Below are 18,097 nucleotides of genomic sequence, written 5' to 3'. Positions count from 1 at the left end.
CTCCAACCATATGACATTCTGGAAAAGGCAAAACTATGAAGACAGTAAAAATATCGGTGATTGCTCAGGGGTGGGGATATGAATAGGCACAGCACAGAGAATTTTTAGGACAGTGAAACCATTCTGTATGATACTATAATGATAAATATGTCATCATACATTTGTCAAAACTCACAACATGCACAGGAGTGAACGCTAATGTAAACTATGGACTTCCTGGGTATCAATGAGGGTTCACGGACAATTCAAAGTACCTTTCTCATGGGGGATGCTGACAGTAAGGGGGACAAAGGGGGGGTGACAGGATTTAGGGGAACTCTCTGTACCTCCTGTTCACTTTTGCTCTGAATCTAAAATTGCTCTAAGAAGTATTTTTAACTCATCAAAGTACACACTTGAGTGCAATAAACTAAACTGATTCAATAAAAAAACAAAAAGATTTCAGAAGAAAAAAATATGAGATACCTTCGGCTCAGGCCATGATCCCAGAGTCCTGGGATCAAGCCCCTCATCTGGCTCCCTGCTCAGCAGGGATCCCACCTTGCTTCTCGCTCTCCCTATGCCTGCTGCTCCCCCTACTTGTGCATGCTCTCTGACAAATAAATAAATAATTTTTTTTTTTTAAAGAAGAGGAAAAAGAAGAAAATTTAAGGTAATCTGTGGCATTAGAAGTCAGGATAGCGATTACCCTTGAGCAGAAGGAGCCAGTGACTGGAGAAGATACAAGGGGAGCCTCTTGGGGGATAAGAATGCTATTTCTTGATATAGGTGCTGGTTACCTGTAGGTTTATTCACTTTGTGAAAATTCATTTCACCATATACTTTAGATGTATGCATTTTCACTATACATATTATACTTGAATTAAAAGTTTACATTTAAAAAGGGTATAATAGGGGCGCCTGGGTGGCTCAGTGGGTTAAGTCGCTGCCTTCAGCTCAGGTCATGATCCCGGGATCCTGGGATCGAGCCCCACATCGGGCTCTCTGCTCAGCAGGGAGCCTGCTTCCCTTCCTATCTCTCTGCCTGCCTCTCTGCATACTTGTGATCTCTGTCTTTCAAATAAATAAATAAAATATTTAAAAAAAATAAAAATAGGGGCGCCTGGGTGGCTCAGTGGGTTAAAGCCTCTGCCTTCAGCTCAGGTCATGATCCCAGGGTCCTGGGATCGAGCCCCACATCGGGCTCTCTGCTCAGCAGGGAGCCTGCTTCCTCCTCTCTCTCTCTGCCTGCCTCTCTGCCTACTTGAAATCTCTGTCTGTCAAATAAATAAATAAAATATTTAAAAAAAATTTTTTTAAATAAATAAAATAAAAAAATAAAAATAAATTAAAAAAAATAAAAAAGGTATAATAAAAGTACATTGACATGCCATCTGATTCACCAAAAAATATGTTCTAAAACTAATCTTCTCGGGGCGCCTGGGTGGCTCAGTGGGTCCTGGGATCGAGCCCCACATCAGGCTCTCTGCTCAGCAGGGAGCCTGCTTCCCCCCCCCCTTTGTCTACCTCTGGGCCTACTTGTGATCTCTGTCTGTCAAAATAAGTAAGATCTTTAAAAAATAAAAATAAATAAAAATAATCTCTTCCCCACAAGTCACTCATCTTCCAGACAGAATCACTTCAACTTATGAAATTCCAAAGTATAAACTTTTTCATAACAAATAAAACTCTGCACATCACTGACAAATGGCATTAATCATTGCATCTACTCTTTCACTTTCAATTTAGGAATAAATGTATTCACAAACCACCTTTCAAATCCTAGCCAGATTCTAAGTAGAACTTCTATAGCCACCATATATGACTGACACCATCTTTCACCCAGTTGGCACATGTCAGAAATCTTGCTGCCTCTCTTCTCCTTCCCACCTTCCCATCCCCCATCCCTCATCCAATCTGTCTCTGCTCTTACAGTCAAGCCCTCTTCAGACCTCACTGACTCAGTGCTATCAAAGGACTGAAATGTTTGTGTCCCCCCAAAATTCACATGCTGAATCTTAATGCCCAATGTAATAGTGTTTGGAGTTGAGACCTTTGGGAAGTGATTAGACGATGAGGGCACTGCCCTCATCAATGGGATTAGTGCCCTTCTAAAAGAGGCTGGAGAGATCCCATATCCCTTCCACCACGTGAGGTTACAGTGAGAACATAGCATCATCACTGAGGAAGCAGACTCTCACCAGACTCACGGATTCCGCCAGTGCCTTTATCTAGGATAAATTTTTGGGGTGCCTGGGCAGCTCAGTCACTGAAGCGTCTGCCTTCAGCTCAGGTCATCATCCCAGGGTTCTGGGATCGAGCCCCGCATCGGGCTCCCTGCTCTGCAGGAAGCCTGCTTCTCTGTCTCCCACCCCCCTCCCCACTTGTGTTCCCTCTCTCACTGTGTCTCTCTCTGTCAAATAAATAAGTAAAATCTTTATAAAAAAAAAAAAGAAATTTTTGCTGTTTATAAGCCACCCAATCTGTGGTATTTTGTTATAACAGCCTAAATGGACTAGAATACCCAGATTTCAGCCTATATTCATTCTTAGCTTTCCTACTAGAGCATTCACTCAGTTTCTTCACCTTGAGTCCAAAAACCCCACAGTCTACAGGCAGAAGTATATAAATGGTTTCCTTCATAATCATTGTTTTATTTTATGCATTATTCCTGAGAAGTGGTCCATGGTCTTCAAACTGTCACACGGATCCATGGCTTGAAAAGGTTTAAATGATCTAACCGGACTCTGCTTCCATGCTTATAACTCAGCAATTCTCCTCCACACTGCTGCCAGTTATTTTTTGAAACATATACCATCTGTCATCCATCTTTAAAATCCTTAAATGGTCCCAAATGCTTCCAGGATAAAATCTAAACCCAACAGCATGGCTATCAAGTTGTTTATAACTGACCCTGCTCATCTCCTCAGCTTCATCTTGCCCCTACACTGCTGCTAATACACTGAGCTGTATCTGCAATTCTCCAAATTCGCCATGCCTTCTCACTCCTCTCTGCCTCTGCACAAGCTCAAGAGCACTGTCTCCTCAGAGAAGCCTTCTTGGCCATCCTCCACTCCCAATCTCTCAGTAGGATGTCTGTCTGTGCTGACATATTCTGTGATGATCCCCCCCAAAGCACTTTCCTCCTGGTGTTTGGTCAGTTTACTGGTCTGCCTCCCCTTCTAGACTGTAAGCTTTCCTAAGGCAGAAGCCAGGGTATATCATGCCTAGCAGAGCTCAAGACCACAAGAGAGTACTTAACAAATGCTTATTGAACAAGATACTGTCTTTGGAAAAAGCCAAACTGGACAAAGGCTGGTCAGAAACCTTGTCAACTAACCAGGTTGCACTGATCTGGAGACTACCATTAGTGCAAATTGCCCAGCTGAGGTAAGACAGTTCTGCATCTATTAATCTACAACCAATGTTCCTTATTCAAGGCTGGTAAGTTGGCCTTTAATAAATGTAACTACCTAAAAAAAATTTTTTAAAAATTTAAAAAATTTAAAAAAAAATTTTTTAAATAAAAAATAAAAAATAAATAAATGTAACTACCATGGTCAGGCACTGAACCAAAGGCTTGACAGGCATTAGAGGTCACTAAACCTCAAAGGAATTCTAAGATATTCTATTTTATTATTTTAAAGATAAAGATGCAGAGAGGTAAACTACCCAAAGTCAAGCACAAAGTTTCAAAGTAAGTTTTTAAACTCAGGATTCCAATTCCAAAGCCCATGCCTAGACACTGAACTCAGCTGGTTTTCTGTGGCTAAGAGGTCAGCACGCCCTTGGGAAGAGCCTGGATTGGATGAAAGGGGACTTTTCATTAGCCCCTCAGCAAATGAGAAAGGGCGTATTCCCCAAGCAGCACGACTGTTAAATTCTTTAACATTTAATGTAACCTCCCCTGTACTAGTTGCAAATTCTTTCAAAAGAGAAAGGCTGGGCGCCTGGGTGGCTCAATGGGTTAAGCCGCTGCCTTCAGCTCAGGTCATGATCTCAGGATCCTGGGATCGAGTCCCACATCGGGCTCTCTGCTCAGCGGAGAGCCTGCTTCCCTTCCTCTCTCTCTGCCTGCCTCTCTTGTGATTTCTCTCTGTCAAATAAATAAGTAAAATCTTAAAAAAAAAAAATTAAAAAAAAAAAAGAGAGAAAGGCTTATGAGAGTTGTCTTTCCAAGAACAGCAAGTAAAGCTAGTGAACAGCAAGTAAAAATGGGTGAAATTTCGCTGAACTCCCCACCAGACTCAGGGACTGAAAAGGAAAAAGAAAAATCCATCTCACAGAATGGAGTTGGTTGTGGCAATACCAATAAAAGAAAGAAGATAGATAAGTCTCCATCCACAGCCTGCTACAAAGAGACACCATGAAGCACCATCCTTTACCTGGCTGAAAAGGTGTTTTTGAGCTTAGAAAAAGAAAGAACCCATAGGGTTGTAACAGATAGGACACTAATTTGCTGAAAGCTGCTGCATTTCCACTAAACTTTAGCTTGGAATGTGCACCACAGCTCCTATTCTATGATCTTTAGCACTTCCCTGCAAGACCCCAGGGGGCTCACACCCTGCACTTCAAGGGAAGACAGCATGTTTTCTTTAATCCCACCCACCACCTGTTCACATTAGTTTCGCTAGCCCTTACAAATGTAGCCACCTCTCATATTTTGATTAGAAAGCGGTGACCACAAAGCATCTTCATTCCTAATTACCACGGCTCCACTTCAATCCACATTTTCCTATCTTCATCCCTCGCACAACCCAGTCTTCTCCTTGACCACCTTCTGTGCCCTTCCTCTTCCAACTCACCCTCAGATCTAGGTGATACAGACCTGTCCCGTGACTTTGATTGCATCCCACATTTAAACACAAAACCAACACAGCCCATTCTTCCTAGTCCCTAACTCCAATCAAATATAAGTTGTGAAAACTATTCAGGTAAACCCAGGGTGCTTTCAACTAAGAAATCACAATACCTACCTAGTCACTAGACAGTTTAAAACCAAGGGTAACAAAATGGAGTGTTTAGGGACATACACTTCCACAGAACAGGTTTTACAGTGGCTAACATGTTCTAAACTAATCCACACTGATACTGAGATTATAAAACCTGTAGAGACACCCAAGTATACACCATACAATCTCCATACTTTTACTCAAGATTTATCTTTTATTATTTAAGTCACAGCAACTGTTCCTTGATTAGATTGTACCCAATATGCACTGAAAGATTAGCCTTACAAATAAAATGCATAGTTTGAGGACCTCTCACTGGCAGTGGGGGGAGTGGGAGTGTGACATGGATGACAGGGAGAGAGCCCCCAAGCAACAAATGAAACAAAAGTTCCCCTAAGCAAACATTTCTATAGATCAACATCAAGAACACTCCTTTATTTTTTTTTAAATATTTTTTATTTATTTATCTGACAGATAGATCACAAGTAGGCAGAGAGGCAGTAAGAGAGAGAGAAGGAAGCAGGCTCCCCGCCGAGCAGAGAGCCCTATGCGGGGCTCGATCCTAGGACCCTGGGATCATGACCTGAGTCAAAGGCAGAGGCTTTAACCCACTGAGCCACCCAGGCGCCCCAAGAACACTCCTTTATTTTTAAAGGTGAGTAGCACAGCAATGTTATATTAAGAGAAAGACAAACTACATAAAACCATCTAAAGTCATATACTGTGAAGATTTTATGTACACATGCAAAGTTTCATATGCAAACACACAGAGACTTGAAAAACCTGGTTTTCTGGATTTCATTGGCAACTGAAAAAGAAAACAATACCATCCATGTATCCCCAAGCACAAAAACCTAGAAATCACAAATCTAGAACAACTCACACTGAAATATATCATACCTTCTCCCACCTCCAGTTTATTTTTTTATATTTTGCTGATTAATATACTTAATATTAATTATTTTTTATTATATTTTGCTGATTAATATACTTCTGGACAGTTTCAAAATCATTTTATTAATCTATTTTGTATCTCATTCATTACATTAAAAAAAATTCTTTCCTGGCAGTAACTTGCCACCACATCTACTCACATACAGCACCCTAGAAAAGGTTGAAAATTGAAAAACAATGACCTGAAACAGGCAGACTTTGAAAGCACAGACATGCTCAGAAAAGCCCTCCACCCAATCTACGTTCTCCAAATTCCTGCACCCACTCTTCCAGCTAGGTACCATAATTATAGAACCTCACACTGTGTTCAGAAATTCTACCAACATAAGGATGCAAGAGAAAATAAAATGCCTGGCACAAGAAACTGACTGTGGGAAGCCTATCTGTGATACTTTTGAATGGTCAGAATACTTCTCCTCCCAGAAGTGTAGCTGAGAATCAGATTATTTTATATAAATGCACTTCAACTTACCACTGCATAAAAGTCCAAGAAACAGATAAGACATCAACAGCTGTTACTCCACACCATTCCACTTCAGCAGAAAGAAATGAGAAAAGGCACTCCCCAAAAGGTTCCAAGTACATCACTACCCTCAGTCTTTGCCAGGTCATTAATGTGACAGCACTGAGGCTAAATAGAGCCTGTCTGCAAATCAGAAACACCAAATGCTGTAGTGTGGTCTGCTCCCATCTCACCCTCCAACCATCCACAGCCAGGGTGATAGCAAGCTGCCAGGACATTCTTCTGCTCTAATCACACCTGCCTACAATACAGGACATCTGGTACAGCTGAATGAACAGATGCAATAGACTAGTACTGCACCTTCTTCCTACTGCAGTCTTCCATCCTCTGGTCAACAGCTGCAACCACAACTCCAGATGTCCAGCACTGTTTGCAGCTATGTCCCCTGGCCTCAAGGATGACATGACATTTTCATACAACTTGTATCATTCCCTCAGCATCCAGAAGCATCACAGTGCTTCTGCCCACTGGATATTTCAAGACATTCCACCTTCTACTGTACCTGGGAATTTGAATTTACCAGAAAATCCGATGCACTTACTCCAATCACGTATCAAAAGCTAGGATATCAGATTTACAACTGTAAAAACAAGTATTATTCCTCCATAAAAGTCAAAGTCCAAAGGTGAAAACCTTCAAAAATTCTCTCACTCTAAAGAAAGTTAGTCCAATACCTCCCTGTATAGGCCTCTAAGGTTGCCAGCTTAAGAGCACTAAGAAAAGAGCAAAGATGATTGACTTAAGAGCTAACAAGAAAAAAAAAAAGGTTCAAATTATGGACAAACTTGTACTAACATTTTAATTCCCAAAACTGATTAAAGGAACACTTACCAGTAATCTGAATTAACAGTAGCATTTCTTCCCCCAATGGAAATAAAATGTTAGAACTGGAAAGAAACTTAGAGCTAAATTAGCAAGTCCCTCATTTTCAAAAGACAAGAAAATGGGGGTCTGAAGAACTCACAAAAAAATAGGCTTGCATGTCAATTACATCTCAACAAAACTGAAGAGAGAAAAAAAAAAAGGCTTGTAAATCCTGGTTGTCTATCAGGTCAATGTTCTAGAACAGCACTGTCCAAAAGAACTTTCTGGAAGGATGAAGTCTTCTATACCAGTGTTCCCCAACAGAGTAGCTACTGAGCTAGTGAATACTTTAAATACAGCTAGTATAACTGAAGAACTGAATTTTGTATTTTACTTAACTTTAATTACTATGAATTTGAAGTTGCTATATGTAGCTAGAGGCTACCATAATGCCTAGAACAATTCTAGAATATGTTCTTAGATTCTGGTTTTTGAAACAAAGTTGCTTAAACTCTCTTCTGCATTTAACACATACAGTAAATTTCTTTTCTATGTCCGAAATACGTCATTCAGCAACCTAATCTGGTGATATAGGGCCCTAGTCCAGAGCAGGATCAGCCTGTTTCTCAAAGCCCCTAGCAGAACTGAGTAACAACTGTGTCATCCATCCAAATGGAATGAAGTCCCTCTTTTACAAACTCCTCTAATACAAGTTCCACACACCCAACAAGCCTGAATCTGGACGATTTTTCAAGTGGCTTATTAAAATTATACAAGTGCTGGGTTGTGACCAGTCACTTCCTATATGGCTTTGTTGAGATTTCTTCAAAAAGAAAAAAAAGAATTTTTAACCTCAATCTTTATGATGATTATAGGATTCTGAAAATTTTTTTTTCAAGATTTTATTTATTTATTTGACAGAGATCACAACTAGGCAGAGAGACATGCAGAGAGAGGGCGAAGCAGGCTCCCTGCGGAGCAGAGAACCCGATGTAGGGCTCGATCCTAGGACTCTGGGATCATGACCTGAGCAGAAGGCAGAGGCTTTAACCCACTGAGCCACCCAGGCACACCGAATTCCGAAATTTTTTATCAGTCTGCAAATACACAACCTCTTTATGATCTAATAAAAATCCAAATTATTAGTTCTCACAGTCTTAGTACTCTGTTATCAGTAAATAATATTTAACATGCTGGGTTCTTTTTTTAAGGATTTTATTCATTTCAAAAGATTCTTAGCCTGAGGGCACCTGGGTGGCTCAGTGGGTTAAAGCCTCTGCCTTCCGCTCAGGTCATGATCTCAGGGTCCTGGGATGGAGCCCCGCATCGGGCTCTCTGCTCTGCAGGGAGCCTGCTTCCTCCTCTCTCTCTGCCTGCCTCTCTGCCTAGTTGTGATTTCTGTCAAATAAATAAAATATTTAAAAAAAAAAAAAAAAGATTCTTAGCCTGGAGCACCTAGGTATTGCAGTCAATTAAGCAAGTGTCCTACTCTTGGTTTCAGCTCCAGTCTAGGATGTCAGAGTCAGGAGACCGGGCCCTGTGTCAGACTCCACTCTGAGCATAGTCTGCTTGAAATTTTCTCCCTCTCCCTCTACCCTCCCACTCATGCTTCTGCTCCAGCTCTTGTGCATGTGCTCACCCCAGCACGCATGTACTCACTCTAGCATGCTCTCTCTCTCTTCCTAAATATATCTTTTTAAAAAAATGTTCTTAATCCTCTGATTTTTCCACCTAGAAAAAGGTTAGTCTATGAGAACTATTGTTAACTCTAATACCATTAAGGATTAAAAAGAGATTTTTAGCCAAAACTTTTCAGTATGACTTAAAGTACTGAGTTCTCTTTTTTAGAAAGGACGACAGTATATGGGAGGAAAGGATAATACTAAAAGACCTCTATGTCCTGAGTTAACAGGATCTAACTCTAAACAGCTGTTGCCTCAAAACAGTGTAAACAGAGGCCATGTTTTCTTTAAAATTTAAAAAAAAAAATTATCTGTGTTCCATCACATCAAAGGGACGAATTTTGTTTTCATAAAATCAAATGTAATCGGAAAACAGGGTAAGTAGATAAACCTGCCAACCGTGAATACTTCATTACATCATGTCACATCTTCAGGTGTGTACAATACTCAAGGATGCAAAGTAAAACTGCACAAATGAGCTGTTTTCTTTTTAAGAGAATGTTTAAGGGGACTTTATAATGAAGGGATAATTAGTGACATCACAGAAATAAACATTCTACTGATTAACTAGTAATTCATGCTGTGTTCACTTGAACTTGAAAGCCCAGGTTAAGCTGGCTGAAGTGTGGCAACATGTTCTAATTGGGAGGCTGAGACTGAAGAATCCAGGGCCACACATTGTTCTGAGCTAAACACACACTAGCCAGATGACTCACAGAGTGACAGAAACAGAATTCTATATCAACTCCCAAGGCATGGGCTCAGAGGAAGAAAAATGAAGGGGGGGAAAAAAAACAGAGATTCTATATAAGCTAACTAGTTAAATAATTGTTGGTTTTTTTTTATTTTATTAATTTATTTGACAGAAATCACCAGCAGGCAGAAAGGCAGGCAGAGAGAGAGAGAGTAAGAAGCAGGCTCCCCACTGAGCAGAGGCCAATGCGGGGCTCGATTCCAGGACCCCGAGATCATGACCGAAGCTGAAAGCAGAGGCCTTAACCCACTGAGCCACCCAGGCGCCCCAAGCTAACTAGTTAATACCTTGTGATTCCCAAAAGTAAAATGGAATTAAACAAATCATCTTATATTTTCAATCAACTGTCTCTTAGTAACCTCTTCAGGAATGGAATACAGTTTGTGAGATAACTCTTGATCTCTGCATAACCCCATTTTATTTAAAATACATTATCTAGCAGATCTGGTGAATAAACCACATCAACAGAATAGATCACAAAAAACACTGATATTTCCCTAAAGAAAATGTATCCATCTAATATTTATTTTATGACAAGATTAAGAGCTTATTTTTTTTTTAATTATTTTATTTATTTGACAGACAAAGATCACAAGCAGGCAGAGAGGCAGGCAGAGAGAGAGGAGGAAGCAGGCTCCCTGCAGAGCAGAGAGCCCGATGCGGGGCTTGATCCCAGGACTCTGGGATCATGACTTGAGCCGAAGGCAGAGGCCTTAACCCACTGAGCCACCCAGGCGCCCCAAGAGCTTATTTTTTATCAAAAACAATGAATGGGGGAAAACCACAATGAGTGGTTTACCAAATAAGTTCCATACTTAAATACTCCATTATTCCCTAAATGAGACTGAACATTTATGTATACTGTACTTCAAAATTATTTATGAAAGACATAGTACTCCCCAAATTTTCCATATTACATTAGAATACATTGTCTCCAATTGTAAAAGCAAAATATCAACAACTGGATTTTTATACTTAATATGTAAAAAATAGGGGGGAAAAAAGTCCATCCTTCCCTGTCCTTATTATCCTTTTTTATTACCCTGCAATATACTTAATATATTAGTGTCTTAATCTTCTTCCTCTTTTTTAGAATATTGTCTGCTCTTTTAACAACTTTTGAAAATAACCTATGAATTTACATGTGTCAGTACATTTTAAAAGTCTAAACAATTTAAAATGTAGCTTCCACTAGTAACACTTATATCTGTATAGTTTCACAGCGCTTTTGTGTATGAGTACATTCCAACTAAAAATATATATATATTTCACTTCAGAGTTGACTAAATACAAACATGTTTTTTGCATGACTACAAAATGCCTAAAAATGAGTCAAGAACATACTCACATTTCACTAAAAGTTTTAAGTACATATCTCAGAGAAAAAACTACGATCATTAACTCTAAAAGCACTGTATACACCATGCAAACACCTTCCAACTTTTTTTTTTTTAAAGATTTTATTTATTTATTTGACAGAGAGAAATCACAAGAGAAGCAGGCAGAGAGAGAGGAAGGGAAGCAGGCTCTCCGCTGAGCAGAGAGCCAGATGCGGGACTCGATCCCAGGACCCTGAGATCATGACCTGAGCTGAAGGCAGCAGCTTAACCCACTGAGCCACCCAGGCGCCCCCACCTTCCAACTTTTATAAAGAGGTAAATCTTCAACAATTTCCAAGGCAGCTTGGAAACCTCTCCCAGTGGAGAGATGGTCTCTATAAAATACTAAATTACTGGGGCGCCTGGGTGGCTCAGTGGTTTAAGCCTCTGCCTTCGGCTCAGGTCATGATCTCAGGGTCGTGGGATAGAGCCCCGCATCGGGCTCTCTGCTCAGCAGGGAGCCTGCTTTCCCCTCTCTCTCTGTGCCTACTTATGATCTCTCTGTCAAATTAATAAGTAAAATCTTTAAAAAAAAAAAAATAACCGAATTACCTGCACACAATTACACAATATAAACCAAGAGGAGGAAAAGTAGAAACTTTACTTGTTCAAGCACTCAACACACTTGCCTGTCATTCCACTTTTTTTTTTTTAAGATTTTATTTATTTATTTGACATGCAAAGATCACAAATAGGCAGAGAGGCAGGCAGGGAGGCAAGGGGGTGGGGCGCAAGGGCGGGGGTGGCGGAGGGGGAGCAGTCTCCCTGCTGAGCAGAGAGCCCAATGTGGGGCTCTATCCCAGCACCCTGGGATCACGACCTGAGCCGAAGGCAGAGGCTTTAACCCACTGAGCCACCCAGGTGCCCCTGTCATTCCACTTTCTAATTGCATTCCCATAAGTAAGACCTCACAGTTCTCCCATCTAAACAAGCCCTACTGACTGGTGCCCCAACTGAACAGTTAAGTCCAGCCGCCTAGTTCACTACAGAAAAGAGCAATCCTGGGGCGCCTAGATGGCTCAGTGGGTTAAAGACTCTGCCTTCAGCTCAGGTCATGATCCAGGGTTCTGGGATCAAGCCCCGCATCGGGCTCTCTACTCCACAGGGAGCCTGCTTCCCCCTCTCTCTCTGCCTGCTTCTCTGCCTACTTGTGATCTCTGTCTGTCAAGTAAATAAATAAAATCTTTAAAAAAAAAGAGAGAGAGAGAGAAGAGCAATCCTAAGGAACTGCCTGTAGTCTACTGGCACTGGAACATTCTGAGAGGCTCCTCTGCAAAGAACTGGGTGAGGGCCATAGCTAGCTGACTTCATAAACCTATGGCTTCCACAGAATGCAATGCTGACTGAACTATGCAGATAACACACTCACCTTCATTTTCATCAAAGGAAAAGGCAAAAGATACCTCCTGAATGGCTTCCGCAGCTACCTACTTCTCTCCATTCTCCCTGGCTACCACACACAATCATGCCTACTCTGGGTTACTCCTCCTGCCAAGACTTCTGTACCTCTGGCAACATCCCGCAAACAAAAATACATCACATTCATACACACAATCATACCCACACACCCAGGCCACTCTCAACATCATCCAATCTTTCACATTAAAGAAAATCATGTCACTCAAGGTTCTTCCACAGTTCCTTAATGAACTCAAGATAAAAGTCCAAAGACCTAGGCATTATCTATACAGTCCTGTATCACCAATTACTCTCACCATCTCTAGTGGATCCCCCCTCACAATCTACCAATCAACCCCAATGAACTTTCGGTTCCTCAAATGTGGAGTGTTCTCCCTCACATCCAGGCCTTCTCCCATGCTATTCCCTGCACCTGAAATAAACTCCTCTATCTCCCTGCTCTTACCCTTTCCTACAGGCCTAGGCGGTGTCACTCCCTTCAGGCTACCTTCCACTATCTCCACCTTAAGAAGGGTAAGTACCGGGGCGCCTGGGTGGCTCAGTGGATTAAGCCGCTGCCTTTGGCTCAGGTCATGATCTCAGGGTCCTGGGATCGAGCCCCGCATCAGGCTCTCTGCTCTGCAGGGAGCCTGCTTCCTCCTCTCTCTCTGCCTGCCTCTCTGCCTACTTGTGATCTCTCTCTCTGTCAAATAAATAAATAAAATCTTAAAAAAAAAAAAAAAAAAAAAAAAGAAGGGTAAGTACCCCTCCCATCGCCACCTATACCAATCCTAACATACTTTATTCTATCCCCCTTTACTTCAGTATGCCCTCTGCCCCCAGTGCCCCCTTGTCCACCATTACATCAGAGATACTCAATTATCTGTTGAATGTAATCAGGTTTAATGAACATAGTATGAATGTGACCCATACAACAAAGGACACATGTTTGTTCAAAGCCAGTTGTGATGAAACTAGGCACCAATATCATTACACTTTGGTATCAAATGTAACTACACAGCAACCTACAAACTCCTTCAGAAAGGTTTAAAACATTCATTACACATTAAAAAAGAACGCTTTTCAACATAAAAATATTAGTTTTGTGCTCACAACTGCTGTTAGGCAAACTGCAGTTCATAAAAAAGGCCAAACTGAAAGTATCAAAAAAGCAGGCCTGATTGCTTATAGGTCAGATATGGTATCAGTTGAACCATTCCTCCCTGCAACTATCAAACTTTCTTGGCATTATTCAGAACTCTGCTGGCTAAAAGTAAAAGGATATTCCATTTCCTTAGTTTCTACATCTTGCTTTGAGTCTTTCAATAAGGGTTCCACTCATGATAATGGTACCAAGGACATAAACATGTTGCCAGGAAACAAGCCTCTGATACATCCTGGGCATTAGTTGCCATTGGCAGCTACTTTCTTTGAGCCAATGTCTTATGAGTTACAATCAGAGACTTGTGACACCAGATTTTTCCAAGGCAGCAGACTGATGTCATAAAGGTGATGGTAGTAAGCATTCTCAAGAGCTCTCCAGCTCCACCCTAAACTCCCTATAAGCAAGGGGCAAGTTATCCACCCTCTTAAGTCTCAACTTCCGCATCTATAAAGAGATAATGGCTCTACCTCCTAAGATTTCTGGGAATTAGATGGCCTATGAAAGCCCTTAGCAGACAATCCAATTATTTGGAAGACTATAAAACCTAAAATATTTTCACATCTTCAGAACTTTTGGTAATATAACTTATCTTTGACTAACATCTTTCAACCAGGAATTTTTTAAGAAAAGGCAAAGATGAGAATCTCTGTTGCAAACTTTGAATCTGACAAATTCCAAAGAAAACTACATTAAGATCCACTTTCTAATCTTTCTCTGCACTCCCCAAAATCAGAAGTAATCTGTACCTCAACCATTCCTAACATCTGGGAGGTAGAAAAATTAACTTAAATACATCTTCCCAAGACGTTCTCACCAGAAATATAAACATTTCCTTACTGCCTCTATACACCTTGAAATACACTAGATCCTAGGAAAAGAAAAAAGGGCTCAATCACAAAAATCCTTCAGTCTCCAGTTTCCTTAAAATACAATTCGAATCATAAGGTAGGACGGAGGCACCTGTTAGGTAAGAGGGGTGGTAATTCACCAAACTCGGAGCGTTACAAGGAGAATTTAAAATCTAAGTATATGTGGAAAAGTTGATTTCCCACCTCATATTTTTTTACTCTAACACAGGATGGCCAAATAATATACAGGATGGCCAAATAATAATGCAGGCTGGCCAATGTGAATATTTTTATCATTTAAAAAAAGGAGGGGGGAGAGAAAGGAATTTGAACCAATTGAGCAAACTGGCCCTCACGTTCCCAAGCCAGGCTGACTTGAGTTTTATCTTTTTTTTAGTCAAAAAAATGTTACAGATCTTCTGAAACGTGTTTTAAGTAAAGGTGAGACCTCCACAGTCTTATAACTTTACCCCAGCCTGGATTCGGGCTGGATTTTAAAAATGGGTGACGTGTGAACAGCTTCCTAAAAGCAAATAGGGCACTGGGATATAATTTAGGAAGTGATGATGCAAGTCTCTGGGGGACGGGGTTGGGGGGGGGGGGGGTTAAAAAGTCAGAGGAAATACCCTTCTAGTGCCTGGGCACCAACTCATACCAAGCCAGGGAGGGCTGGCTGGCCTCCACTGCCAAGGGAAAGGGACACCCCAGCTCCACCCGGGGGTGCCAACACCACCCCCTCATCCCTCCCTGCTGCCCTGCCCCCCTCACCCGTAGCCAGGTTGGTCCCTGTTGGCCCAAACCTCAGGCAGGAGAGTCCCAGAGGGTGGCAGTGCACCCCGGGCAGGGCCTTCTCTGCCCACCTCCAGCTTCCCACCCAGCGCCCCTCCCCGAGACGCGGCCCCTGCCCGCTCCCAGTAGGCCCGGCTAGGGCCCAGCCCCCAGGGTTCCGGCCTCCCGCGGCCCCGAGGCCTGTCCGGGCGACCCCGCGCCCGCGCCCCGGGCCCCCGCCCCCGCCCCCACCCGGCCGGACACTTACCCCCAGAAGCCGCAGGGACAGCGAGGCGGCAGGCTGGGCGCTTTGCTGCGCTCACTCCCGGCGTCTCCCATGGTGCTCGGCGGCGGCGGAGCTCCGCGGCGTCTGCGGTGGCGGCGGCTGGGCCTGGGCCCCGCTCGAAGGAGGCGGCGGCGGCGACGACGGCGGCGTCGGGGGGCTCGGGGCGGGGGGAGGGGGAGGGAGCGGGAGCGCGGGCGGGCGCGAGTCCGGGGCTCGGAGCCGGGATTCCAGGCCGGTCAGCTGGAGGCGGGCCGCACCACTCAGCCTGCAGAGACGGGGGGGCCGGGGGAGGCGCGGAGAGGAGAGGGAGGGGAGCTGAGGAGGAGGGGCGTACGGGTGAACCGAGGACCGCGGGGGAGGAGGGAAGACCCGGAGCCCTCGGGAGCTCTCACCGCCGCTCGCAGCCAGAGCGATGTCCCGTGCGGCGGCGCTGGGACGGACCTGAGGCCCCCGCCTGCTCCGGCGTAGCAGCAGCCGCTGTGAAGCCCCGGGCTCTGCTTGCTCCGTCACTCTCCCCTCCCCCGGAGGCTGAGCTGACCGGACAATGGCCGCTCCGCCCCCTCCCCTCCTCAGACACCCCTTCTGAGCAGTCACAATGGTCTCGCCCGGGGGAGCCGCCGCCAAAGCCCAGCAGCTGATCAGCTGGGATCCGGGCGTGCCACTTTGTTCAGCGCCTCAAAGGAAGAGTACTGGACAGTGGGCAGAGCCGAGAGCGTTGGGTTATCACTCAGCGACAGGCCTCTGAGGCTGTCGTATTCTTGGAACTTTTGAAATCTGAGGCAAACTTACCTTCCGCCGTCTGAAGAAGGGGAGCAGGCTTCTGAGTCCTCTGGGGCGCGTTACCTCCCCCCAAACGCGAATGGTACGCCCCAAGTGGGAGGGGGAGGAGCAGAATAGTTGTTTAGGGTAAGTCGGGCCAGTCCCAGAGCGGCGGATGAGTGCTGCGCATGCGCCCGGAGACCCCGTAACCGGGTACTGGGAGGGGCCAGGAGGGAGTGCTTCCAAACCCGGAAGTGGGTCTCGCTTTACCCGGGGCTGAGGGGGGTTTTCGTCTGCGGGGAGGTTCTGGAACCGGCTGCTGCGGGTTCTGGGCGATGCCCGAGGCCATTTCTCCACTAACTGCCAATCCCCGTGAACTATCTCTTCCCAGTCCCCCCACACCCGACCCAGCCTTCAAGTTCCACCCGGAGAACAGCTCTCCCCTTGGCAGAAACGAACTTATGGGAAATTTCCCTCTCCACCCCCGCACCGGGAAGGGAGGGAGGGTAGTGTCTCAGTCAAGTTCCACGCCCCTCCTCCCTCATAGGTGCCCCCAGCCTCAGACGCAAGTGCGCTCCCTATTACTCGGCTAGGAAAACCTCTGTTTTTCTAGAGTGGACATGTTTGGTTTTTGAAAGGGAGCTATGGCCGAATCAGTGATGAAAATTGATGTAACCAAAGAAGTTTGAGCCACTAAATAAGCCTTTAACACTCCATGTTTTTTATCTTGAACTCATTCTGAGTTCCAGCCAGTCGTGAGCGGAGTGCGATTGTTGGTGACAAATGTCACAGCGGAGGAAACTTGCACTGTATCTTCTGAAGAGGTGACCCACAGCTGAGACCCTGTGGGCGAAATTCTAGGTCCCTGCTACTTGCAGGAAGACCCTGGCCCTTAGAAAAAGCTGCTGTGTACCCTCAGCTTGGTGGGAATATGAGACCTTCAGAGGGTATTACCTAGATTAATATTATTACCAAATGTTACTGTTTTATTTCTGTATCCACCATTATATTTGTGCTTGATCGGTGGATTTGTTAACATTTATGACATTCTTTTGGCTTCTAAAGAGCAAAGAGCACATTTTGCTTAGCATCCTCTTAAAGATGCTGTTCATAAAAACAGTGATTGCAAAAGTCAAGTCATTTACAACTAACGCACTCCCAAATGAGAGTGCTGGTTTTCGTACTACTGAGTTTCAACTTTGTGGACTTTCAAAGCCTTCAATAAATATTTCTGTCAAAAGTCCATAGAATAGATGAGACCATACAGCACACCTAGCTTTCACTGGACTCACATTGCCCTTTAAATCTTCACTTCAGCGGACATGAAATTGTCACATTCATGAAAGACTTACAGTCTTTGAGTGTAACAGACCAAGATTAAGTGGGACTCTCTCTATTGGCGTCTTGATGATCTTTTATATATGGAAAAGGAAACCCTAAAACCAAAAGGAAAATTTAGGATAAACTGTGACTGTTTGTCATCTTACAAACTGCTTGCCTACCTGTCTGTTTCCCAGTTATTCATTTTTAACAAGAGTTTACCAAGTACCCAGTATGTGCACAAAATTTTCTAAGACCATGTCCCTCCTATTCCCCTCTTTCCCACTGCTCTCTTGCCTAGGACACTCCTACTGCCCGTTCAGGCATATGGTATCTCTTCAGTGCCTTCCATACTCTGACAAGGCAGAATTGGTCCTTCCTTCCTTCCTTCCTTCCTTCCTTCCTTCGCCCACATAATCTCCATTATAGACCAAGAAATATACATGCTTGTCTCTTGTCACAAAACCTAGCTCCAAAAGGTTTGGCTCTTAGAAAGAGCTGCTGAATACCCTTGACCCAGTGGGAA

The 18,097-nt window shown here is 43.7% G+C and overlaps 1 protein-coding gene across 1 annotated transcript in view; it reads right to left on the bottom strand.

The window, feature by feature from the left end:
- Positions 1-16,096, bottom strand: part of ZFAND3 (zinc finger AN1-type containing 3) — a 357,108-nt gene extending 341,012 nt beyond the window's left edge. Inside the window, exon 1 of the mRNA XM_046005671.1 lies at positions 15,475-16,096. Coding sequence (XP_045861627.1) covers positions 15,475-15,545 — 71 coding nt within the window. The 5' untranslated portion in view covers positions 15,546-16,096. The remainder of the gene's footprint in view (positions 1-15,474) is intronic.
- Between the last annotated feature and the right edge of the window lie 2,001 nt (positions 16,097-18,097).

This window comes from Meles meles, chromosome 5, assembly GCF_922984935.1.
Source record: "Meles meles chromosome 5, mMelMel3.1 paternal haplotype, whole genome shotgun sequence".
In the NCBI taxonomy this organism is placed as follows: domain Eukaryota; kingdom Metazoa; phylum Chordata; class Mammalia; order Carnivora; family Mustelidae; genus Meles; species Meles meles.
Note: the sequence above shows the minus strand (reverse complement) of the source record. Positions and strands in the feature narration are given on the sequence as shown.